The sequence below is a fragment of the Aulonocara sp. 'chitande type north' Nkhata Bay genome, linkage group LG20 (assembly GCF_057382095.1).
Source record: "Aulonocara sp. 'chitande type north' Nkhata Bay isolate Kocher_YH1m ecotype deep benthic linkage group LG20, A_spYH_male_GT1.1, whole genome shotgun sequence".
Taxonomy (NCBI): Eukaryota; Metazoa; Chordata; class Actinopteri; order Cichliformes; family Cichlidae; genus Aulonocara; species Aulonocara sp. 'chitande type north' Nkhata Bay.
In genome coordinates this window covers 9,382,975-9,410,086 of record NC_141363.1, presented here as the reverse complement: position 1 = coordinate 9,410,086, position 27,112 = coordinate 9,382,975, and the positions used below count along the sequence as shown (strand labels likewise).

Here is a 27,112-nt window from a genome sequence, read left to right as displayed (position 1 = left end):
ACTGTTCTCTCTGCCTCTTCCCCTCCTCCTCATCTCCTGCAGTCTCTCATCCTATTCTCTGCCCCCCTCCCCCCTCTTTTCTTCTCATCACACCATCATTATGCAACTCTGGGAAAAGAAACACACAGATTGTTTGTTCTGAAAGAACAAATTACTACTGACAATTAAACTTTTCTCCATCCAACATTAAGATATAATGGCACTACAGAGTTCTTTTAGAAATACTCTTGATGCAACAGTGCATCATTAGTGCCTGGCCTGGTTTTGTGTCATCTGTGAAACAGTGTGGGCCTATGACCTGTGAGCCTTCAGTAAATGTTATGAGAGGATATTGTAAAAGCTTTATCAGACATTCAAATACAAGCCAACATGGGTACTAAATTGTAAATGTTTTATCATGTGCCTCGTTATTGCTCATGCCCCAGTTCTCCTCTAAGCAGGCTGCCTGCTATATCAAATAGATAAGCTGTATTACTGATGACAGTTGATACAATCTCTGACTAAGTTGAAGCCATATAGACGTGAAATGAACATCAGATATTGAAAACCCTGTACTGCTAAAGCAGCTGTGGAACACAGTGTTAGTAAGCAGCTGTGCAAACCTGACCTTTGGTAGAGAAACCTCAGATGTTTTCAGAAATAGAATTATAATCAAAACATTAAAAATCGCTGGCTGATTAGGGTATCAGAATGCAAGTCGAATATGTCCTCATTTTGAGCATCAACACTGTCTCTTATCACAAAACATCCACAAACCACCATGAAGGGGCCTTTTAATTCCAGCTATTCTCAATGTGTTATTCATGGTAATGATACTAGAGATGTTAGACAGTATTTCTTATATATATCTGATATATTTCTTATATCTCAGACTTCTGAGGTGCGGTTTTTACACACACACGCACGCACACACACAGACACACACTGTTTGGAACGGAACATATGTGTGTCTGTGTGTGTGTGTTGATTTAGACATATTCTCGATTTAGACTTATGTTCTGTAATTTATAATAATGGAGAATAAGCTGCAGATGCTCAGCTTTATTTTTTTTTTAAAAAGGAAAAGGGTACATGTTTTTTAAAAATCTGCTCTTTAGTGCGCATTGTCATTGGTTAAACGTTTCCTGGATTACATCTCATTGGCTGCAGACTGTGTCTGTCGTCTATCTAACGACGCCCCCATTTGCCAGCTACTTCCGCTGCTGTGTCAAGCTGAGGCTACACAGTAAATTCTTGTTCATCTTTCTGGACTTGCAGATACATTCAGCCTGCTCACGCCACTCAGGTACGATGACAGATATTCCGTTGGTCTTTCTATGGTCTTATGTTTTCTTTTCAGTGCCCTAAATTTTGCTTTGGCCTCTCTATTCAAAAAGGTGGCTAACCATGCTAGTTAGCCACCTTATTTTTCTTTAGCCCGCCCGCTAATGGTAAAGCGCTAGCTGTCAAAAAGCTCCGGCCAGCCTCGGCACTGTCAGTTTGTTGTGTGGGAACAATGATTTAAAAACATTGTTCTCATTTAGGAATATTGTATAGTTCGTCACATGTTAAATTTGGCAAGTTAAAGTGTATGCTATTATGTTAGCAAGCATAGAGTTTACAGTAGCATTTATTAGATGGGTTGTCAGAGCTGGGTGTTTTTCAAGTTGTCAGTGAAGGTTTAATTGGTAATTGATTTAGAATATAATTATTATTTGGGTATTTTTAATGTATTGTCAGTGCAAGCAGAACGATTAAGTTCCGTGTGCTGGTAAAAAGCTGCTGGTAAAAAGCTCTTGATGGTTGAGTGTGAGGGAGTCCTTCAGAGGAAAACATCTATTCAGATTAAAACCGTCACATTTTCTTCACCTGCAGCAGTTTATGTAAAGGTGCAGATTAAAGTCATTTCCTATCACGTTTCACTGCCTCAGCAAACATTGGTAATGTCTCCCCGCCAGGCTGACTTCTTCCCGATTACATCCGCATCTGACTCGCAAGAGATTAAACAAAGGTTTGTCGTTTAAAGCTGGTGTACTTTAGGTCATTGACACAAGGTTTGCTCTGACACAGTCATCTGTTTGTCTACTCTCCCTGACAGACATATTGCTCAGTGGCATTCATAGTAGTACTACTGCATGTTTCCACTGTCACTAAGGAACTTAATGTAAGGAAGTGATACTGTGTTACTGACGGTCAATCTGCTTAGCATTGTTTGTTCATTTGATATCGATCTTTTGTAGATATGTCAGTAATAACTGTGAGGCAATTCACAAATGTTTTGACTACCACAATTTGATAAAGTTGAACTGAAAACGTTGAACCAAAATAACATCATCTAAGCAGATGATGAACAAAAAGTCCCCCTTTTTCAGAATCAGAATCAGAATACTTTATTGATCCCTGGGGGAAATTATTTTTTGTTACAGTGCTCCATTATAAATCAACATTAAGACAAGACAGACAATACGCTAACTAAGAATAGTACAATATATACATACATACATGCATACATACATACATCACTCATAAATAAATAGCTGGAAAAGAAACATGTGTAGTTGTAGCAGTAAACAGTGTGTTAAGTGGATGCGTTGTACAGGGAGATGGCCACAGGCAGGAAAGATTTCCTGTGTCGTTCAGTGGTGCTTTTCGGTAATCTCAGTCTCTCACTGAACGAGCTCCTGTGACTGACCAGCATGTCATGTCATGTCTTAAACTTTTTAAGAGTTTGTTAAAAAAAATGAGAGGTTTTGTTTTTGGTGGTGATGGTGTTTTTTTTGTTTTGTTTTTTTGCACGATGGTACAGTGGGGGTGGATCTTTTGGATCCTGTGGATTATGCTTTTTGGACTCCCATAGTTGCTATGTGTTGATCTTGGGGCTTTGGAGGCCCAGCCAACACTTTAGAATATTTTTCATGTACCTTGAACCATTCCTTGACAGGTTTTGTGGTGTTACAGCATGCATTGTCCTGCCTGGAGAGTGAGTGCTGCTCCATGGGGGTCAGTTTAATTATGGGTTTTATTTGTCAAAGTATAAAAGCTGGCATGGAAACTTTCCCAGCAGAACATTGCACTGAAAGGATGCTCTGTGTTATGTACTTCACGTAGTAGCTGTTTTATTGTTGCTAATCATCTTTTGTATGGTTAGGATTAAAGTGAACTTCCCTTTTTAAAAAAAATTCTTGCTTTATCCACAGGAGTATGAAGGTAGACACATTTTGTTTTTATCTTTACATGACATACTAGTCTGTCCTCTCTGGAATTGCAGTTGTTGTCATTTAGTTATGGGTTTTCCTCCCTAAGGTACCTTAATTACCCTCACCATGGTGTCTATGGCAATAGATTCCATTTGAAAGGGGAGCTTTACACTGTGCTAGTAAGTAAGTTTACTAGCACAGGTAAGGTAGTTACCTTAGAGTAATGTAGTTCCACTTGAGAGCTAGATGAGCAGTTGTCCTTGTTGAAACAGCAATTGCCTAATTAAAGTGTTCATGGAATAAATGCTTATGAGCGTTCAGTTGTGGAATATCTGTGTTTTGTTTATGTTTTGCTTTTTTATTTTTTTTTCTGCCTCACATTAGAAAAAGTTTGTATGAGTACAATTTGTCTTTCAGCAGGATTGCACAAACGATTATTAGCCTGACCTTCATGAAGCTTGATGGAGCGGTGGTACGTGGGCAGAGGAAAGACCCATTGAATTTTGGTGGATCTTTTTAAATGAGCAAAATAGGGCAATGGCTCTGGTGGAGATTAGCCTGCCTAATGCTCTTGTAGTTGAGTTCTGTGGCTAAATTTAAGTGAACAGGAAGAAGATGTTGCAAGCCATGTCCCAAAAGTTGGGTTTCAGCAGTGTTGAAACCTAACTGTTGCAGCAATGGGACGGTCAGCAAATGCAAAATCAGTAGTTGTATTTGGAAAGCAGGGAGGAGTCTTGGTGTAGGTATGTTTTCAGTGTGATTTGTCTGTTAGATAAGATAAGATAAGATAACCTTTATTAGTCCCACACGTGGGAAATTTGTTTTGTCACAGCAGGAAGTGGACAGTGCAAAAGTTATGACGCAAAAATTAGAATACAATAAGAATAAATACAGTACACAGCTGTACAGAATAGAATAAAATAATATACTATATACAGTAGAATAAAATAGAATAAAAATATACAATAAGATAAAAATAGAATACGAATGCTATATACAACTGAGTAAAAATACAACGATGCCAGAAAAGATTATTGCACTTAGTGTTATTGCACATGTGTGGATGTGTGTGTTTGTTCAGTTAAAGTCTTTGTTGTGGAGTCTGACAGCAGTGGGGAGGAAAGACCTGCGAAATCTCTCCGTCCCACACCGTGGGTGCCGCAGTCTCCCACTGAAGGAGCTGCTCAGTGCTGTCACAGTCTGCTGCATGGGGTGGGAGACGTTGTCCAACAGGGATGACAGCTTAGCCGCCATTCTCCTGTCACTCACCACCTCCACTGGGTCCAGAGGGCATCCTAGAACAGAGCTAGCAAATACTAGGTTGCTTCTGCTAAGCTAAATTTGAATCAATTTATTTAAGTGGAGCATGGGTGAAGACCCATGAAATCTTTAGTGCAGCTTTGTGTCTCTTTCTTTAAATTTCTAATTAATTGTTAAAAATAGATGATGTTGTTTGTGTATCACATTATATTGTGATATTCTGTCGTTCGTACAGTTGCATCATGTACACGAAACTGCACGATTTCCTCAAAAGTAAATTAAAGATCTTTCAGAAGTTTCTCTGAAGCAAAAAAAGACTGGTATATTTTTCCTTTGGTAATTTATAACTGTAGGTGCCCTATAAAATGCAATTAAAGTATATTCTGGTAATGTGAAATTGACTGGTTGTCTCTAAAATCCATTGGAAATGTGGCTCCACATACCTCTTTACCTAAATGCCAGAACGCAGAGAAAGTTTAAACCCAGTCACCTGAACCTGTCAAATAACAACTCAAGTGCAAACAATGCTGATCACAAAACATGCTTTTGTGCACATGTTTTATCTAAACTCAGGAGTGCCATTGTTTGTGTTAATGGGTGGACAATTCAAGGGAGTTTCCAGGCAAGATGCTGAGCAGGCTTTGTTTCTGCATACACTGTGAAGGTAAAACTCCTCCTAGCAGGTTCTTCTTCCTAGCAGGTATCACTGGTATGCGCTGACTCACACTGTTCAGTAGTGTTGTGTGTGTGTGTGTGTGAGAGAGTGTGTGAAACTATACGTTCAAGCATCCTGCCCAGAATGAGACAGTATCTTATGCCCAGTGGGGTTTACTTGACTTCAAGCAGGAGTAGAATAAAGAGAACAAGCTCCTCCCTTATATTTGAAAGACAAACAGACAGGATAGACTAGCGCACATGATTACACATGATTGAGCTTAGATCTCAAGTGCAACAAATTCAATGAAACATTTGTTTGGAGCTACCTTTAGTCTTTAGAAACTTACCTCATCAGTGTTAGGGGTGTTACAAAAAAAAAAAAAAAGAGTGGGGCAAGAAATTAAATAAAATAATAAATTGCATATTATTCATTACTTTTCTTAAAAATAATGCAGTGTTACTTTCTCTGATGGGTCATTAAGTAATTTGTTCCATTACTTCCAAGTAACAGCGTAACATGACATTAAATTCGTTGTCACATAAACTCATATACATAGAGCATCAAATTACATCTCTGTATCTCTGTTATATGTATGCTAATTTCTTTTGCAAATGTACTCCACAGTTTTTGTGTACTTGTTTGAGACATTTTTTTCACCCCCTACTTCCTCACTTCTAAGGCTGAATGACTTATGCAATCTAGAGGTTACATGAGTCCTCAGTGTATTTCAGAAGTTTCACTGGGAGCTTTTGTTATTATACGGCAAGATTTTTCACTCTATCATTTAAATAATCTGTAAACATGTTTTACATTACAGTAAAGAGGAAGAAATGCAAAAGGATCAAAAAAGATCTGACCAACATGGAAAAAAGATTTGTACTTGATTCTCATAGGAGAGTTTACTTTTCGTCACACATTTGAGTTATTATTGCATCAGATGTAAAAGTGTACGTTTGAGGCTGTTTGGGTGTGGTTTATTGCAATTTCCTCTCTTTAAATGGATTAATGGTTTTAATGTTAGCACTTAGTTTTTCTAAAGTGCTCCAGTCAGTGGATGTACTCCGTAAGGTTAGTCTTGTGATTGAAGTAGACTGAATTTGATTTCATAGTTTCAGTATACTATAATAAAAAGTAATTTGTGAATGATTGTCAGTTAGACCGTCTGTTGGTCTTGTGCTCTACTTCCATTCGCCAGCTCTTTGGAGCTTGGAACGTAAGTTTGGATAACATCATAGAAAGCTCACGGCTCTCCAAGGGGAGATTGAGAGACCAGTGTTGGACTGTTAGAACAGCTTTGAAATTTATGAGTTGTTCGCACTAAAGTAAAAACTATCATCACTTCATGCGGAGACCCCTTCGACGCCAGCTGCGGCCTCAAGGCTGGAGCTGAACAAAACACCCTCATAACGACTGTGTTTAGACTGTTCCCCCCATTCCATGCAAGGCCACCTGGGTTGGCTGGAAGACTGTTTACTTAGCCTGGCGGGGCGAAGGACACTGTCTCAGCTGAACTCTGGACACACACATACACTGACTCCCCCCCCTCCCTTTCCAAACTCCTTCGATGCTTGTGCCCTACCGGGGAAGATGGCAGTCAACTGGACCAGCGCAGACATGCTGCAGGACCGGATGCGCTGTCTACACCGGCTCTCTCTTACCCTTTACCTGCCCCTGTTGCTTGTCTTGTGTTTCTATGGTGTATTGACAGTCATGTGCTTTTTGTGCTGAGGTGTTTTTTCTATTATCAAACTGTTCTCCCACTAGGAGCTCAGTCTGAGTAGAGTTTTGTTTTTTTTCCCCCTCCTCCTCTTACCTCATGTTATGTATTTTTTTCCCCCTCCTCCTCTTACCTCATGTTATGTATTTTTTTTTTCCCCCTCCTCCTCTTACCTCATGTTATGTATATTTTTTTCCCCTCCTCCTCTTACCTCATGTTATGTATTTTTATTTATTTATTTTTTAAAGTTGGTCAGAAGGTTCCTTTGTAAGTACAGCATGCGCCATTAGCGTGCTGCCTGCTGTAACCCTAATTTCCTTCGGGATTAATAAAGTATTCTGATTCTGATTGTGATGAAAACAGGAAGCACGGAACACAAAATAAACTAATTTTGGTCATTTCACCCAGTTAGACTCTTGCTCAAATAACTTTTGCTCTACGTCAGTCTAGTACTGGCTTACAGTACAAACATTTGTGTTTTGTAAGATGCTTGGGCTTAAGACAATCACGTAACAGCCTTTCCTGTATACAGACATGTTTCTGAAAAGATAAGAAACTAAAACATCATGAACCATTATAAACTACTGATTCAAACTTGGGGTGTAAGAGGTTTGAATCCCTGATGAGATGGCTTTTCATTGTTAACCAATATGGACCTTAGAAAAAATAGCGACCACGCACATAATGGTGAGTTTGGATAAATGAAATCTTAAACTCACCATTAACCAAATACTTCGCTGTTCTGTGTTATGTCTACACATAGCAGAAGACTTCACAATGTATATGTTATGAATTGTAACTTTAAGTGCTTTGTTACCAGCAGCTTGTTGCAAAAACACATAATTTGCTCTCATTTCTTTAGTTGAATGTGCAAAAAATTTCAAAGATGACAGTTTGACAGATGTCGGTGCAAAAATATAATTTTACAAGTTAATTCTCAAAGAGCTATTGGCTGAAAACTTGGCATATCTCTGCTTGGTGTGCAGAGACCTGATACAGGACCTGGGAAATGCATCTGGCCTTTGAGTTGATCCACCCATTGTTTGCCAAATGAGATCTTTGAATGTTTTTCAAGAAGCCTAAAGAACTGTTCCTGGAGACTACTGACAGAAATTACAAAAAGGCTTCAGTACGAGAGTTTAGGCTGTGTTGAATGATAAATTTTGTTAGAATAGTGCAAACACTTTTTTTGTTGCCTTACACTGTATGTTCATGTGTATTTGCGCCTGTTTCAATAAATCATTGTACCCGTTTTCTAGCAAAATATAAATTCAATATGACCCAAAATGAGTGACTGAGACTATAAGCTTAATGGCAAAATGTTTAGATGCAAAAAAAGAAACATTTTCCAGTAGATTTCTATAGGACTTGATGTGTCCTACGTCCAGCACAAAATCATGAAGAGAAAGTTAGGAATGAGCAGGCAGAGTGGTTGGGGTCACCACGTTCAACAAGACCAAGCTAGGTTCATTCCTCCTGAGTAACTTGCTGTTTTTCAGTAGTGCACTACTTTCTGAGTGCTTTCTGAGTTCAGTTCCTTGGGTTGCTGCTTTGGCTTTAGTTTACTTGCAGCTACATCTACAGAGCACAAATGCCTATTAACACTCAGATCTCCATAGCGATTCTGTCCACCCCCCTTCTTTTTTTTTTTTTTGTCCCCCCCCCCTTCCCTTTCTGCACTCATTAGTGCACAGACAGCACACACAGCAAAATGCTGCTCTCTGTTGAACTCCCTCTAACACAGTGGCCTGTCTGTGATTCTTGTTCCCACTGTTGTCTCTCAGGCCACATTCACATCCTTCCTACTTCTCTCAGAATGGTAGATGAGACCCATTTCCTTCATCTTAACCTTGAGCCTTTGCTAGGAAAACTTAATCACATGACATAAATAGCAGTGTGGCATCTGAGTATTTAGATGTCTATATAAAGTGTATCAGATGAATGACAGTGAATTGCAGGGGTTATCCGTGTGTCCTTATAATATGCATTTGGCATTATTTGACCGAAAAGTTCCGGGAACTATCAAAGTGACATGAAATGACATCAGCACAGAGTATAATTTTGTCCTGGACCACAGGTTCATAGAAATAAGCCTCTGTGTCACAGAGACTAGTAACAAGAAAAAGTCCAGGACTGATCATTCTTATATGTGAGGAACTAATATTAACAACAATAGCTAACATTTAGTTCACACAGTCCTGCATTAGATAGCCCTTCTGGCTGTGGTAGAACAGGTCTCTTAACAGTGGGCCACATTTGGGTTATAGAACAGTTGCCAGTCCTGTCTCTATATATGCACAAACAGAACCAAAGCACAGATGCTTTCTTAGTTTCAGTGTGGACTTGCTGTCCTTGTGGGCTATCCTAACACCATAAATCACTATGAGGAAAAATTGGGGTGAGGGGTGGGGGCTCCTGTTTCATCACATTGAAGTATTAAACAGTTATTCTACACTTTAACCTGGCCAGTGAGAATGTTAGCCATATAACTATTAGCAGATATCTGATGGACAGAAATCTAGTCCCAGGGAAACAGAAGTTACTGTACTTAAAGTGCTGGTCCCAAGTCTGGATAAATGGCAGAGTAACCTTAGGAAGGGCAATTTGTACCAAATCAAACATGCGGTTCCATGTGCTGTGGCAACCCATTTGGAAGTAAGGGAACAGTGTAAAGTACCTCTATCTGCAAATAATAAAATGATAACGTTAATGTGGGAGCTAGGCAACAAATATTTTCAGGCCTACCTTTATAGATATTTGTATCTGAAAACCGTTCATTTTTCTTAAAGTCCCAGATTCAGCAACTAGACAAATGGTGGAAGCTTACCTTACTAATTCTATTTAATCAGCAAAGAAAGTATTGTGCCATATCACCAGAAGTACAGCACTACCTCAGGTGCAACCTTTCTCTAACGTTAGCCTTTTTTGGTTGTCTGCTATACAGTTTCTGCCATCAGTGGCATGTTTGTATGTGAAACTGACTTGGTATGTGGTATGTGTTTCAGTCTGTAGAGGTGTGTCCCCTGTTGAGGTAGGTGTGTGTAAAGAGAAATATAGAGGTGTGTGTATGCTGTATCAGTATGTTGCATGGCAACCTTGTCCTTTACTTTCTTTCACCTTGGCTCTACCTCTGCCAGTCTCTTGACTCTCTCTCTATGCGCCTTTTGGCTTTGGATGTTTTTGTCTGCGGTGGACAGCAGAGACAGACATTACTTGGCTTATGAATGGAATTTTGGCATCAGTAGGTTTGCATTTCAAATGATTGTACAACATTTGGTGACAAATTTTACAATCTGTAATTAATGAAGGACTCGGAGTGCGATTTGACACAATCACTTGTCTTGTAACAATTGCTTTAGTTTAAGTAGTGTCTCATGTTTTATCAAAATTAGAAAATCTAGGGATAAACTGTGCACGTACCCTGTGTAATATTTTAAAATGTCTGTCTTTGTCTTCAAAAGAGAAGATATTATTGGTCCTGTCACTATGTATTTATAAATCATTTTATCCAAAAAAAAATGGATTAGTTCATGATATAAAGTTTTATTTTAGGTTTAGCTCAAGCTTTGATATGGGTACTGCTATATCTAATTTTGCAGGTAATTAACTAACTTTATTTAATTATTGATTTAGAAAGTTTCATAACAGTTTTATTTTACTTTCTCCTGATATTTCTGGAAAAATGGACACCGACAGTGAACTAAATCAGAAAGCTTAGTCTGTGGGTCTGTATTTGAAATGAGTTACATGAATGAGGAATGGGGTAAAGTTATCTCTGTTCCAAAGCTTTATCTCTCTGTTCTGTGTATATATATTTTTTTTCATCTGCTGACCTTTTTTGTGGCTACATTTGGTGAGCTATTATCAAAGTACGGAGGAGAGTGGTTGTGGTGCTCATATGGTGCCATGTCTGTCATGGTTACGTAATGGCTCACAAGGCGTGTGAGACAGCGAGTGATATGATCTGAGAGCTTGCTGCAGCCAATCGGATACCTCTCTTTTTCTCTCGCTGTCTGTGGGTGTGTGTTAGAATCTGTTTAATTTATCTGCACAATTCTGGAATGAAAAGTAAGTTCTTTTAAAAATGCAAGACTATCAAAAAGCAAAACAAAACTTCTAAACATGGATTTAAACTGAAATTCAAGTTTTAGTGTGTGCAGATAAAAACGGTGGCTTGTCAGTGATTATGAAGAATTTATTTTCACTTTCATCTATTGTTGCTGATGCTGAGAAGGAATCCTGGGGAAACATTTGTTCTACAAAATATAAAAGAATACTAAATTAACAGTGTTGTTAATGGAATACATTAGAGCACATAGAATTAATAGATTAGACAGTCTTTAATTTCCAAGTATTGCACTCAGTTTACTACTTTTCAAATACACAAACCTAATTATTCAGGTCGTCATGTGCCTCTGAAACTGTGCTTCAGAACAGCTTTAAGAAGTAGTGCTAGTTGGACATCTTACAAAGACCAGCTACAGCCTGAGTGCAGTAGTCATACTTTGTCTCAAGTGCTGCATCTCTATCAAAAGAAATTTTCTTATGATCTGAATAGGTTTAACCAACCTTATAAAATGGGTCTGCTTTTTAATGGGTTGTGAACAAAGAGCAGTTTGAGAAATGAGCTTAGAGTTCGAGTCAGTGTTGTCTTGACTTTTCTGAGTGAGAACTATGTCAGCTTATTTCATCAAGTCAATAATGCAGTTCTATTATTGATGATAGTTTCCATCACTAAAGCACACACTCGTCATCTTCCTGTTTTCTCTGTGTGCCTTAGTGGAGCTAGGAAAATGTGATGGATATCCATTTCTGATATTGCCTTATTTTAGAAAGCTTCACTGAAGGATATTGATTCTGGTGACAGAGATTGTAGCACTGTTGAATTACAAACTGTGAAGTGGCCTGTCTATTGTACAAAACATTTAATGTCATACGCAAATTTTATTTTCAGTCATATTTGCTTTGTGCATGGATGTTAAGGTTGGGAAAACGTGTTTTGTCTGTCATTCTGTTGCTGTATACTATAGCTATATATAAGGTTCAGTGGTCAGGTATTTGGGGGGAATTCATTTGGTGATGTGAAGACAATGTGCGACATGCCTTTTAACTGACAGCTTTGTTCAGAATCTGCTGTAACATTATGTTCACATAGCTTCCACAGACCACTGACTATGAATGCACTGAAATATGAATAAGGATTATCATACCACGACTCAATCTTTAAGAAGTGAGTTAGAGAAGGTGGTGTTTTCTTCCATCATATTTTCGACACAAACCCTGGTAGACAAGTGCATTAGTCAGATTTCCTCCGGTTGGGATTCCAAAATGTCCTGCAGAACCATTTAAAGGTTTGGGAGTTCCCTAGTTTATGTGATTTGCGAGGCCACAGGAAATATCACGTTTGTCCTGTAGATCTCCTGACTGATATGATCAGCTGATACAGTAAACTCCCTTTTATAGTGGAATTTCTTTTTCTTTGTTTGTTTGTTGTTTTTAAAAAATGTTGCCATAAATCTTTTCTAATACTGAATATAGGAAAATGAGAGAGATTTTTATTTATTAATTTAAAAAAATCTAGATCTTATTTAAGCCAGCCTTTCACAAGTTAGAAAAATGCTGAGTTGGACACTGAGTTAACTGGTGGAATATTTGAATAATAGTTTATCATCCATTCTGTCCACCTTATCAATTGTGGACGCAGAGGCCAAAGTTCATGTGTGTGCTGAAGGCGTTTCCTTTCTCTGGCAAAGGCAAAACCCATCCACTGTGTAGAAATAGGCCAGGAGAGTGGGAACAAGACTGAATTTGGTATTTTTATCTTCTAAATCAGTCAGCTGTATGAGACTGGATATTTCTTTTAGGATTTTCTTTACGCTTCAGGTATGTAAAGATTTTATAATTCTGGAGATCAGGTCTGTCACACTGCATTACTGTATTATTTAGACATTAATCTGTGCTCTCATGTTAATATTACTTGCAGGAGGATCCCAATAAGCAGCAAGTGGGTAGAAGGGAATTTAGGTTTACTGTTTAATATATAATTATATTAATGTAATTAATATTCATTTTTTTTGTGTTTAGAGATGCTTTTTTTTTCTTTTTTTTCTTAAGTGTAACCTGTAGGTATCAACTTTTTTTTGCATATCCCAAAATATGTTCATCTGAAACAATTTTATTATTATGCTTCACAAAGGCTGCTGTAAACACAGTGGATAACATTTGGTAATTTGGTTTGACTCCTGATGGAAATACTGCTGTTAAAATAAATCAGAAAATTGTAAATACAAATGGCACTTTGCTAATTTTAAAAGCTGTTAAATGGTGGAACACTTGATCAGTGGAGTTATGACCATAAGAATGAGTTTTCCATTAGATTAGGGGTCCCCAACTCCAGGCCTCGAGGCCCGGTGTCCTGCAGGTTTTAGATCTCACCCTGGGTCTACACACCTGAATCAAATGATTAGCTCATTACCAGGCCTCTGGAGAACTTCAAGATATGTTGAGGAGGTCATTTAGCAATTTGAATCAGCTGTGTTGGATCAAGGACCCATCTAAAACCTGCAGGACACCGGCCCTCGAGGCCTGGAGTTGGGGACCCCTGCATTAGATGGATGGGGCCATGCCTTCATTAGTCAAAAATTTCGTCTAGCATGGGACTGTTTGTCCTACAATAGGCATCTACAAAGTTATTTTTCTGTGGCAGTAGTAGATAAAAGTGTCAGTGTAATTTATTGGAAAATGGATTAAATAAAAATAAAAACAAAAAACGCACAGAATACAGTGGAATGAGATGTGTATGTCTTACACAAATTCACCTTTGCCTGTTCCCCTTCCCTCAGGATGTGTGTCTTGCTCATACAATATTAATATTATGTGAGCATTTCGTTGCCTTGTACTTGTGACATGTGCAATGACAATAAAGTTGAATTCTATTCTATATTAATTGTGCAACATTCCCAATAAGCAAGTAGTGGCTATAATAATAGAGTTTAGTTTTACTCTTTAGGTGTATTTATTGGTATTTATTAGTATTTGGCTAGCTTTGGGTGTGTAAATATTAAGATTGCATATAATTTTAGTAATAGTTGTAAGTAAATATTGCATATATGTGTAACCCTGCTAATGGAGGGTGCCATCTAGATTACATCTGTCATATTGTTGTTAACACACGTGCGTTTCACATATGGCCTCATTCTTCTATCATCCTTATAAATCAAAGGGGCCAATTTAATTTTCATATAGCTGTCTGGTATTCTAGTTCTAATGTTTAGAGCCATTGGTGATACCTATTCCTGAGCTGTGTGTGTGTGTCAGTCAACATTTGACATGTGGGGTGTGTCATAATAAAATGATGTATGCTATCTTATAATAATGGTAAGAACAGGCACATGGTAGTAGTGGTTGTAAAACTAAGCTGATTTTTATTTTTATTTTTTTTTTAAGTGTCCAGATGTGTAATGGTAACAAATCTTTTTACATATTGTGTGAGGTTTTTACATGTTAAATAGTTTTTAAATATGGTCGGCACAGTGAACAAATTCCTTTTTAAGTGCAGCTCGGGTTTTTGCTAATTAATTGACACACTCATTGACCCGTTGGCATTACTTTTTTGTTCTGTGTGATGAATAAACTGGAGTTTCAGTTTATTACGAATTGTATTTCTTGAAGGTTAAGTTATTAATTAAACAACTCCTTTTACTTCCTTGAAAGTTGAAGTCCATGTTAAAATGTGTTTTGAAACTCTCAAAACTCTGGGCTGGTAATTTTGACCTGGGGAGTTACAAGTTATTCTGGGTCTTGCTTTTAAACTGGGTGAAGCTAATGTACCAAGCAGAGGGTAACAAAGACTCAGAATGCCTGTGACAGTGGTGTCCCAATTGCGTAACTACTGAACTAGAAACATCTCTGTTTTCACGCAACAAGCCATGATAGACAAAATTGTGACTGTGACAGAACAAGCAGACTTTGAGCGGATGGAGCAGATGGTTAGATCTACTGTAAAGAGCATCAAGATAGTCCACTTAATGCAATCTTCTCTGCATGTTGTTTTTATTTTTGAAGGTTATCATTCCAGAAATGGAAGAAAATGTGTTAAAATTTTGATTATTCTTAGTACATTAGTACTCAGAGCATGAAGGATGCAATGACATTGTGTGCAGCTTTCTGTAGCTCACAAAGGTCTCTGATTTGCCATTGAATTGTTGCTCTAGGGCTTGTGTGAATGTGTTTGAAGAAAAATCATATGATGGTTTATATTCTCCCAAATTGTTTCAACTCCAAAGAAAGTAGAAATCCCTTGGAGGGAGTGGAGGCTACGGCAATTTCAGTTATAAATTACCTTAAATTGCAGGATTATTGCAACCTAAGAACATTATGATCCCAGCAGTATGTTTACACCCTTAAGGCCTTTATACATAAAATTTGTATAAAATTTGTGCAAGTAATTTGGTTTCAAAAATTTTTCGACTTTGCTTTGGGGGGTTTTGTGCAAGTTGGTTGTTGTATAAAGGCATTTACAATTAATTAAATGAGAATAAAGGATTATACCCATTTTAAGAAAAAACAAACAAAAAATAACACATTTTTGGAGGTTTGAACTTTAATGTGTTGACTTTATTTTTCCACTTTTGACTTAAAAAAAGTGGAGGGAACAAACATGGCAAGTAAACACTCGTTATAACCTTTTAATATTGATTGTTAGTAATATATTTGTTTCTTCTTTTTTTTCTTTCTACAGATTATTCATTTGCCTTGGTCAAAAGAGCCACATAAATTGAAGACTGGAAGTGCATCCGTTGTTTGTCTGCTAACTAAGCAGCTGATTTGCTCAAATTGACATCTGCTGGTGTCATTCCTCTGAGGACAGACCATCTGCTGAAAATCTGTGTGAAGCTGTATTTGGGACATTGTCTCGATATCAGACAAACATTGCTCTGTTGTTGTGGTGACACTCAAGCGAGACCTAGATTGACAGGTCTCCCTCCAGAGTAACTTTTCAGAGCAGCCACCAAAAGGAACATGTGCTAGAAGTTCAACATCTGTCCTAAACAACCGGTCAGCTTTGACTCTAGAAGATGAGCAATGACGATGAGTTCTTCGATGCCGTCACAGGTGGGTGCTTAATGTACATACTTATTGATGTGTTTCCCTCTAGTTGATCTTTTATTAAGAAAGGGGAAACATGCATGCTTCCTGTATTTCAGGACTGTATTGTGTTTTGTAGTTCTCACTTCTCCTTTGGTAGTTTAAAAACTTAAAAAGGGTTTTTAGAGGAAGAGAAATATTTTGTTTAGCGTTTTGGTATTTATTAGACCTGATGTATATATGTAATCGTTATTTTTCTTAGGTCTTAGTCTTTCTCTGGAAATTGCTACATGGTTTTTCTGCAAGAGGCTGCCACTCCTAATTAGATGGTCTGTTTTTGTTGTTGAAGCACAATGCTGTCCAGTGGAACTTAACCTGCCTTCGTCTGATGATTAGTTGAATAATTCAGAGGTTGGCTGTCTTACGACTATGATTAGTGATATCAACAACAACCTGGAGGGTGTGTGGTTCATACTTGTGTGCCTGTATTATATTCACAAAGAAATTTCATCTGGTAGAAACTGCCAAAGTTTGTGTCAGTGGGATAGTAGTGACTACCCCAAATCAGCATATTTGAGGAAGCCAGCTAGACTTCACTCTTTTTAAAAGTATTTTCACATTTCTTTTTTTGGTGAGCAGCAGTTAATAGTCCTTGAAGTCAGCACTCTCAGGATTTCGTGCAGCCTAATGTTACAGTCCAGGTGAAGGTCTGATATCAAGCAGTACCCATTTACAATTACAAAGTACAGCCATGGTGACTCGCCTGGGGTTTGTGAGCAAGCATTCTTGGAAGCAGATACCTGGAAACTCAGGAGAGATGAACTTTGAACTGTTTACTCTAGGCAGATCTACCTCAAGTTTAGAAGACATCAAAACAATATAAAATCTCAGGATTAATGAAGTCAGCATGTGTAGGTTCAGCATTGAATGCTGAAATATGATTATAATATTAACTCTGAGAAATAAAGGCATGCAAACACTTTATTGTTGTAGATAAATTAGCAGTGCAGCCACTTATTTAACAGCTCGTTCTGTGCAAGGATAATAAGAGGGCAGGCAGGGTGGTGTTCTCTGTTAATAAATATTAGAATCACTGTTTTGTTGTTTGATTACCCCATGTTGACGTAGAGCCATTGCTATATGGCTGTCGTCACTTTAGCAAGTCATTTCCATTCAGGTATAAATAAAAGGGCTGTGTGTGTGCCTGCACCTGTCTTTGTGCCATTGTTATGATCATCTTAGTAATTTGAGACAGATGCAGAACAGGGGTGATCTATTATTTATGTGGTAGCATCAGGTATCATCTGGCTTGGCTTTAGCATCTTTTTCTCTTCTTAATTTACCCTCAAATATTTTGTTGTAACTATTTATTTTAAAAAATATTACTAATGTGCTTGATGATTTGCCCGGGGCACACCTTCATAACACCTACAGAAGCTTGAAAGACATTGTTGAAGTGCAGCTTATATAATACATGAAAAGAGATTATCAAATATTTAAAGTTCCACAACCCTGGCTATGGGTCAACACTAATGTGTGACAAATAATTTTGTGTTGCACATCCTGCATTTAATGAGTCAGTTTCATACTGTGCAATACATTTTGTTTCTCAGGAAGTGGAACTTGCGACGTCTCAGTATCCATCCATTCGCTTCCGCTTATCCTTTTCAGGGTCGCGGGGGGTGCTGGAGCCTATCCCAGCTGTCATAGGGCGAGAGGCGGGGTACACCCTGGACAGGTCGCCAGTCTGTCGCAGGGTGTCTCAGTACTAAAATAAAATATTTTGTTGTGACTTATGTGACGATACGAACAATGCACCTTTGTACCTGACACCTGATTAGGCGTGTTTTCTGAGTAATGATAGTCATTAGTGTTTTTAAGCTTTTGTTAATGCACCACCTTTAATTGCCCACAACTCCATCCTACAGTACTACGTTGCAGATTATTCCAGCCCATTCTCATTCCCACGCCATGAACATCTGCCTTTTTGTTAAATCCACTGACGAGATGCAAGATATTCACAATCTGTCCTTTTTTTGAGATTATGATGGCGAATATGACTCCTTATAATATGCTCTCCTCCATGTTGAGCAATGATGCCGAAAGGTATTTGTGTTAAATGTGGCCCTATGTTGTCGTGGCCAGGCTTCCTTATGTGAAAGGTTTGAATTGAGACGTAGATTGTTATTACCTCATAAACAAGTTTACTGTTGTTGTCCCAGGTTTCTTAGTTTACAACAAGTGTAAAGAAGATGACATGGTGCGGATATCTATGACGTCGGTTTTCTTTGAATGCCACATTTCTTTTTCTTCCGCAGGCCTGGAATCGGACGAGTCGTGCGAGGGGCTGTCGGAGGCCAGTTTCAAAGATGCACAAGGGATTGACAGCAGCAGCCAGAAGAACAATGGATCAGTCCCACAAGAAAATGGCATCAAGAAACACAGGTACTCCTGCATTCCTCACCCACATTCCATCTGCTGTGTGTGTACTTGTTTGTGGATAAGTACTCTCTTGGTCAAAAACAATTGAGTTAAGTGGAACATTTTTGGGCAGGGTCACAATTTGTAATGGCTCAGTTTCATACAAAGCGCATACACAGAAAGGCACACAATGGGTGCAGCAGTTTAAAGGTGACGTATTTTTAAACTTAAAAATAATAAAGGGGGGGGGGGAGATTTGTTGTTGTTCACAGTGGGGGGCTGACTTGGGTGACCTATATGTGAAGGTGTGGTGTGTTTACTTGAGTTAATTTCCTTTTATAAATTTTAAGATGTCAGTGGAAAATTACCAAGTAGGAATTTTAGGATAGTTAGGTGACTGGGTTTAGTTCCTGTGAACAGAGGTGAGATGAATTGGCTTTGCACTTGTTCTTATCTTCGTGCAGAATTTCTTTATCTTCTGCCCTGATAACAAACCTGAACTCACTATCTCTTATCTGCAACCTTGGATATTTCTTTTCTTCTCCATTTCAGGACATCTCTCCCTGCACCCATGTTTTCCAGAAACAATATCAGTGTGTGGAGTATCCTGAAAAAATGTATTGGACTGGTAAGGGAAAGCTGGTTATCAGATTTAAGAGCTTCTCTTCTGTACGTGAAAGGCTTTCATAGAGAGGTTTTCATAGTCATATTGGGCAGTATTTACAGTTTTTAATTTGCACACAGATAAACTGAAACAAGAAAAATGTATTACATAAAATTACTTGTTAAAACCACAATTTGAAAAACGTTTTAGAGTTCAATAGTATAAAGGGTAATATGTTAGGTAGCTTTTTTCCCCATTATAATTTACTGTAATTTCTTTCCATTTTTTCCCCCTTTATATGCACTACTGTGTTTAGTCATGTTGTATTTTAGGAGTTATTCTAGTTAACCTGTGGTTTAACTAGTGTTTAGTGCTTTGGCTGCTGACACAATTACAGTTTTTGTGATATAATAGAGTATATTCAGCTTTTATCTTAATGTTAAACAGGAACTGTCCAAGATCACGATGCCCATTGCCTTCAACGAGCCGCTGAGCTTCCTGCAGAGAATCACGGAATATATGGAACACACTTACCTCATCAACAGAACCTCCTCAATGTCCGACTCCATAGAGCGCATGCGGGTAGGGAGAGACGTGGACACACACGTCCTGTGTCATCTACCATGTTTCTCTGCTGTCACCCCTGACACTCTTCTCCACCCACTCCACCCTAGCTCCCCACAATGACATTGTCTTTACCTCTCTTGTCCATTGCTTTGAATGGTTGTAGTAGAGCCACCAAAAAAATTATCTAATCGAATATCATAAATGAAATGCAAATAATCTGGACATAGTATGGGGAGAAGGAAAAAACAAAACACTAACAGACATACTCAAGAGATGACTTGGACACATACGCGCATGCTAACTTGGTCTGTAATTGTTTCTGTTTAGGCAGTAGCTGCTTTTGCTGTGTCAGCAGTTGCGTCGCAGTGGGACAGAACTGGAAAGCCCTTTAATCCTTTGCTGGGAGAGACCTATGAACTTATCAGGTACACTTGCTTTTTTCTCTCTCGTTTTTTGTGAGGTCACTTTGTTTTACCAGTTAGCTTTCAGTCTCTCTTTTCACCCCTGCTTCTTGCAGAGAGGACCAGGATTTCCGAATAGTGTCTGAGCAGGTATCCCATCATCCTCCAGTGAGTGCATTTCATGCAGAGAGCCTGGCTGGGGATTTCGTGTTCCACGGCTCCATCTACCCTAAACTTAAATTCTGGGGCAAGAGTGTTGAGGCAGAGCCTAAAGGGACTATCACACTAGAGCTACTCAAGTTGGTCACTTAAAATCTTTGCGTTTAAATTATTTATTCATTAATTGTATTCTAAAACTGATTTCTCATTGTGTTGACTTTTTTTTCACCTTTCCCTCTTAAAACTTCCTCCTTCATTCTTATTTCCCCTTTTTCTTCCTTTTTTCTCCCCCCTGCAATTTTCATCCAGGCACAGGGAGGCATACACATGGAGCAACCCTAACTGCTGTGTACACAATGTCATACTGGGAAAACTGTGGATAGAACAGTATGGCACAGTAGAAATAGTCAACCACAGGTATTTAAATGATGCTTGCATGATAGAATTTATTATTTTCTTCTTTTTTTTTGGGTTGTATGGAAGCCCCAAACGCAATTTCATTGTTCTTGACAATGACAATAAATAAATAAATACCAAAAAAAAAATACCGAACTAGATACTAAGAAGTGTTTAACCTGTATTGATCACAATGCTTCCCTATAACTAGAGTGAGGAAATGACTGCAGTCAAGTTCAGATGAAACACTGTAAGGCTAACAAATGTTTACCCACAGTTCTCCATTCCTGCCGTGCACCTTCCTTGTTTCGTCTAATACTAGACACCAGCCTGCTTATGGTCTGTGTGGCTTCACAGGCAAACAACGTCTCCTTCAACATTTATTTTTCTAGGAAAGCAGTGCAAAGCTTTTATTGTCCTTATTGCTAAGCGTGCTGTGTCTTATTCACACAGTTGCACAGATTCATGCTAGTAACTGTGAATCAGCCAGACCTTACTTGCACTGACTAACTGTTGTCAAAACAGCAGGGTTTGAACGTGAACCTCTTTTATACAAATAGCTATGCAAAGTGATTTATATGAACGTATAATTGCATGATAAATCCACCACTTTATAATGTCAAATAATGTTGCTTTGTCTGTTTAATTCACTATAATGAGCTCTGCCAGTGAAAAGATGTTAATTGGCTCTTGTCTCATTTTTCCTGCAGCACTGGAGACAAATGTGTGTTGAATTTCAAGCCCTGTGGGATGTTTGGCAAAGAGCTACACAAAGTGGAGGGATACATCCAAGACAAGAGGTTTGTGTTTACTCTAACTGGTTTGTCACCTACATTGTGAATCTTTCTGTCTTCAAACGTTTAAAAAGACATGCTAATGCATTTTCATTATTTTCAATCTCATTTTCCATTGTACTTTTCTTCTCCTATTATTGACCATTTTCTTTTTTTACATTCTTTTTTTTTTTTGTCTTTTCTAACAATTTCTTCTCTCCACTTGCATCTCCAACTTTTTGTGTCTTGCCCTTTTGCTCCTTTTCCTGCAACATCTTCTTACTGTCGTTTTCATCTTCCGTTTCTATCCAGTAAAAAGAAGCTTGCTGTCATCTATGGGAAATGGACTGAATGCATGTGGAGTGTCGACCCTCAGGCCTATGAAGTACACAAGAAGTCTGAGAAGAAAGGAGACAACAAAAAGCAGAAAAATGTAAGAACCTGTGCAACTAATATTTTACATCTGCAATAAGAAATCATAAAAAAACAACAGTGTAGTGCCAGTCTGTGGGCTTTCTTTCTTTCTTTTAAAAAATAAATAAATTCATCTAAGTCATATTTCCTTTTCTTCTTCTGTCTTGATTTCCTGTTATTGTCCACAGCAATCTGTGTGGTCGTATCTAGGTAAACTAACAAGCTTGTGTAGATCAGTGCAGAGGTTTTTCAGCTCTTCCCCTTTTAGTCTGCTTATTTATTTGTAGTTGTGTGCAAATGCTCCAAACTGCAGGTTTGGAAATAAACAGATACTGACAGAAGCTTTGATCTCGCTGGTAACTGTTTGTGCCTGCAGCGTTCAGTCTCTGCTGATGCTATCAATTGGTCCAGTAGTTACAGTGAGTTGTATCATTCACAGGATGAACTTGAGGGCGCTGAGAACGATGACGCAGATGACATGCCCGAAGTCCAAGAGACTGTGTCTGTTGTACCAGGAAGCACTCTGTTATGGAGGATAGACTCTAGACCAGCACACTCTTCTGTGGTATCAAAAATAAAGTTACACATCCAAATTGGTGGCCCAGAACGCACACACGCAAACACACTCATTCTTGACATCTTTTATTCTTTCTCTGTTTCCCAGATGTACAACTTCACAAACTTTGCGATGTGTCTGAATGAGCTGGAGCCCGGCATGGAGGCCATCCTGCCCCACACAGACTGTCGCTTCAGGCCTGACATCAGAGCAATGGAGAACAGCAACATGGGTAATTAGTTTTTATCTGATCAAATTTGAATGCGTCGCTGGCTGACATTCAATAACTTGTTTGACAGAACTGTTGTTTAAAAAGAAAACCAGTATGCTATGACTATGTGGATGTTTAAGACGACTTTTAGAATGATCACTCTGTGAAAGTAAAACAAAACACAACAACAACAAAAAACAAAACAGAACCAATAAAGAAAAGAAACTACAAATGTTTTACTTCTGCTGCTCAAAGCAAAGGATTGGCAATAAGTCAGTGCTTCCACCTGCTGGATGTTGATGGTATTGTGCAATCCAAAGTGAGTGAGTTCCACAGGTGCCTAAAGAAAAATGGAAACAAATGAAATTAAAGGGGTAAATAAGCACAAGACTTTTTCTTGTTTTATTACAATCTGAAACCTTTCAACTCTTTATTCTTGTGAAGATGAGGCCAGTAAAGAAAAGGAAAGACTGGAGGAGAAACAGAGAGCTGCCAGAAAAGAGAGAGCCAAGAGAGATGAGGAGTGGTCTACTAGGTGAGAAACGCACACTAACACATGCATTCACTTTAATAAATTTTTCTGTGGTAACCTTTACAACAGCTTCAAAATATACCAAAAGTAATGAAGTTTTCATGATGCTGTTAGATGTCCAGTGTACATGAGAATAGCAGGGGGATTGCAGTGGTGCAGAAACTGTTCTGGTTAGTTGTTAAGAGTAGAGCTGAGCCCTAAAGGAGAATCTGTTACCATAATGGTTAATCTACATTCCTACCCTCACCCATGGCCACAACATGGAATGTAGCTTTTACTGCAAGTGTTAAGAAAATATTATTTACATAATGGACATTTTGTGTTCCACTCTCATTCTGTTTAATAAAATTGAAGCTACCAACATCCGCTTACTTTATTACAAAGGCTGGAAACGGATTCAGTGAAGCGAAGTCTGTATATTTAAAGCTCACTAATCATTGATGAGATTTATTTGTTTATACCGTATGAAAACTGAGGTTTGTGAAGAAAGTTTTGAACTGAATAATGGATTAAAAGAGCTGCAGGCTGAAGACGCAGAAAGGAAGGACAGCTGTTAAGATTACAGATTGACAGGGAAATGCAGGTGGAAAATAATACACAGACTTCTTGGAGGTTAATTGTAAAAGTTATATCTAGAAACTGGTAACACACTTAAGACCAAAGCCATAGTAAATCCCTACGGAAGTGTAACCTGTGTTGATTTTTTGTTTTTAGGTGGTTCCAGATGGGCACCAATCCATACACAGGTTCTCAGGATTGGATCTACACTGGTGGATACTTCAACAGGAACTACCAAGACTTGCCTGATATCTACTGAAAACCTACTTGCCTTTCTCCTCCTCCTCCACCATATCTATAACCTCCCGTTACACCCTCCCCCCCCACCCACCCCCGGTCATTAACTGGAGATAAAATGATACAAATCATCATCAAGGCACACCAACTCAGATTGGAAATGCATACAAAGAAGCTGAACGTTGTTGACTGCCGAGTCTTCAGTAAAAGTGATTGTTTTGGGGGTTTTTTTTGCGCTGACACACACACACACACACACACACACACACACACACACACACACACACACACACACACTTAAGAGAAGTTGTTATATTATTTCCAAGTCTTACTCTCCATCATCGACTAACATCTCCTGTTTCCCTGCTGAAGCACACTTTAGAGCACAATGGCCATTTAATTCCAGGTCAATCCCTCTGGCAGAGAGTTGGTAACAACTCAAAAACCTCACAGGTCCGTTCTGAATGTTTAACATCTTTGCTATTGAACTCTGTGCTCCGAGGATCTGCCCGCCAAGACTCTTGATGGCAGCATTTTAAAAACATTCACATGTCACAAATGAATTTTCCCAGTTTAACATGTGACTTTAGAGGATAAGGGTGTTGATCTGCAGCTGCTTGTGAATGAAACTGTTGTTCAGTCGTTTTTTTGTTTTTTTTTTTGTTTTTTTTTTTTCCATTCTTTTAACTAGTGAACTTAAGAGGAGTCCAAAAAGACTAGAAGTAAATATTACAGTGATGGTATATGCTCATCTATTGTGTGAACCCGTGTATAAATGCGTACAAGCACCTAAAAGCCATATTAACAGGAGAGGGTGTTTTTTCTGTGCGGATATGAATTAGAAAATATGAGCCTAAAGGAACTGGATTGTTATAAATCTCACTATCGTCATAGAAGAAACTTGTCGGTGTAATCCGAGTATCAAATGCAGCTCTAGATAACTGTGTTCTGTGGCAGGATTGGGTGGATGGATTCATGGACAAAGTGACATAAGCAGACATGAACGGGAAAAACTGGAGAAAAATGGCGACTACAGAAAAGTTAACGGACCGCAGATTAACTTGGCGTCGACTCGTATAATAGGACAACAAAACAAGCAGAAACGATACAGTGATGATTGTAGTCTTTTGTGTCTGTGCAGGCTGCTTCTTACACTTATGTGCCAAGCAGAAACACTATTTCTTAAAGTGAAGAAGGAGAGGAGGAGGAAAAAAAAAAAAAGCCGGAACTTCTCTAATGAATGTTGGCACACACAAAAAAAGACTGTAGACGTTTTGGATTGTTGGTAGTGTCCCAACAGGGTCCCAGAAATTGGTAACTCGAGATGAGGTCCACTGTTGTGCAGTTTCCCTTTGATTTGTGTTGAGCTCAGCAACAGTGTGACTCTACATTTAACCCATTCATTATTATTTTAATGCATCGTCACTGAGCAGGACTCACATTTCCCTTCAGATTCTAGGATACAGACATGTTGGTAAATGAATACTGGGATGAAATCCATCTTTTTCTTTTTTTTTTTTCTTTCTTTTCTTTTCTTTTTTTTTTTTTAATTTAAATTTTTGTTGCTATGCTGAGGTTTTATTAAAAGGTTAAAGTTTTTAAACATTGTAATGCTTTCGATTAAAGCACTTAGGCAGAGCTCGAGTCACCCTGCGGTTTTGATAGAGTGAGAAATGTAGAACAAACAGGTTACAGCTCTCACATGTGCGTACTAACTTAACATCGTAACACACGCGCCTAATTTTGTTTGACAGATGCGTTCTGGTGAAGTCGATCCCTGCTCAGTACGTTATGGCACGCATCTAATTTTTAATCACATTTAGTTTTGTTTCTGTATTAAAAATCACATTTTCACATGAATATTTAGCTTGCAGCACCGACCCTATGCAACTTTTGCACGTGTCTGTTATTGTACCACAGCTTAACATTCCCCCCCCCCCTCCACCCGCAGCGACACATTGAACGCACGCACACACACACCTTCACTTTTGAGTAGTGAGATGTACCTTTTTATATATTGACTTTGCAGCCTTAGTTTAATACATTCCAGATAATTTGAAACCTATTTGTACTACTTGTCACTACAGGTAGCCGTGTTGTCACATCTTCAATTTGACTTTTATTTGTATTATTTTATTTTATTTTTTTCAAAAATGGATTACCGTGTCATGCTTAGTGCCCGAGCTTGTCTGTTTTCCATTTTTAACTTGTGTGTTATTTATGGTGTTTTATGAATGAGTTTTTTTTTTTTTTTTTTTTCTCTCTTGTAGCAAAATCGTTTCTTAATGTTTTGCTTAGGAAAGAGCAGAGCGCCTAATTGGGGCTTGAAGCAAACATTCACCAGCTGAACACTGAACCTTTGACTGTGGCTGTTACATCTGTCTGATTTACTTGCCAGTACAGTATCTGTAACCTATTCAGGACATGTTGGGTTAAATTCACCAGTACAATCCAGAACTTTACATTCATTTAAAAACAACCTAAAAACAACTTTTTTTTGTTTTGTGTTATTAAAAAGCTTATTGCACAAACACTACTCCCAGTGCGCCATCACAGAAGGCTAAAGTCAAGCACTCACCAAATTCTGCAGCTGTACATGAATCCAAACAGACACAATGATCTTGGTAATTTTTTACTGTAAACTACTAACTGGCGAAAACTAAACACATGTAACCGTCACGTTCATCAGTGCTCATCAAGCTCTACCAGTTATACAACTAATAAACGTTATTTAACTAATTCTAGGATTTTATGTTGCTTTGATTGTTGGCTCTTTCTATTAAGGAAAATGTTTTCTGTTGAATTTTGTTTCTCTTCGATTGTGTCATGTGGTTGTCGATGTAATATATGTGTAAAAGTGTTGCACAGAAGTAATCGCAAGCAAAATGGCATATTTGTGCAATTGATTTTATTTTTATAGTATTTAAACAGTTTTTGGTGACAACCAGAAGTTTTATTTTGAAGTCGGGAGGGGTCTGTAAGGGGTTGTATCCATACTGTGGACAGCTTGTTAGATTCTATGAATGGGGAAAATGTCTACTAATAAAATCCTAATGTCAGCTTTGGGACCCTTCCCTTCTTCTTCTTTTTTTTTTTTGGAAACATGCATGAGTAAGTACTGACTTTGCACTCCTGTAGCATCCCCGGACACATGATGCTTACTAGTGGGTGCATATTTAACTGCAGTGGGCTTCTAACTCAGTTGTGACAACCTACTCATGTAAGACTGTGTGATCCAGCTGTATTACTATCAATGATGGATATAACATCGTTCTCAAAAGTAAAGATGATTGTGCGAGGAGAACCTGCGTGGTTGCAAACAAGTACATTTGTTTAAAAGTCAGACGGTTACAAAAAAGAAGTTGGTTTATAAATGACATTTTTG

General features: G+C 38.3%; 1 protein-coding gene across 3 annotated transcripts; it reads left to right on the top strand.

The window, feature by feature from the left end:
• The first annotated feature begins 1,174 nt into the window (after positions 1-1,174).
• LOC147305165 (oxysterol-binding protein-related protein 2-like) lies at positions 1,175-26,786 on the top strand. 3 transcript variants are annotated; one of them, XM_086277173.1, is made up of 14 exons: positions 1,175-1,285; positions 15,552-15,925; positions 18,217-18,343; positions 18,872-18,947; positions 19,371-19,505; positions 19,818-19,915; positions 20,008-20,190; positions 20,360-20,467; positions 21,157-21,246; positions 21,532-21,652; positions 22,073-22,198; positions 22,298-22,421; positions 22,845-22,935; positions 23,647-26,786. In XM_086277173.1, exons 2-14 carry the CDS (start codon positions 15,889-15,891, stop codon positions 23,747-23,749), a joined length of 1,419 nt encoding a protein of 472 aa, XP_086133299.1. In that variant the 5' UTR covers positions 1,175-1,285; positions 15,552-15,888; the 3' UTR covers positions 23,750-26,786. The 3 variants fall into 3 exon arrangements, with proteins under 3 accessions (XP_086133299.1, XP_086133301.1, XP_086133300.1); XM_086277175.1 differs by lacking the exon at positions 1,175-1,285 and adding an exon at positions 9,932-10,052; XM_086277174.1 differs by lacking the exon at positions 1,175-1,285 and adding an exon at positions 12,587-12,694.
• The last annotated feature ends 326 nt before the right edge of the window (positions 26,787-27,112 follow it).

What these genes read in the sequence shown, in the direction of transcription:
- LOC147305165 (XM_086277173.1), top strand. Translation starts at nt 15,889, where the DNA reads ATGAGCAATGACGATGAGTTCTTCGATGCCGTCACAG. An exon ending in AATGGCATCAAGAAACACAG is followed by an intron (nt 18,344 to 18,871) that starts GTACTCCTGCAT and finishes TCTCCATTTCAG; the next exon opens with GACATCTCTCCCTGCACCCA. An exon ending in GGATACATCCAAGACAAGAG is followed by an intron (nt 21,247 to 21,531) that starts GTTTGTGTTTAC and finishes GTTTCTATCCAG; the next exon opens with TAAAAAGAAGCTTGCTGTCA.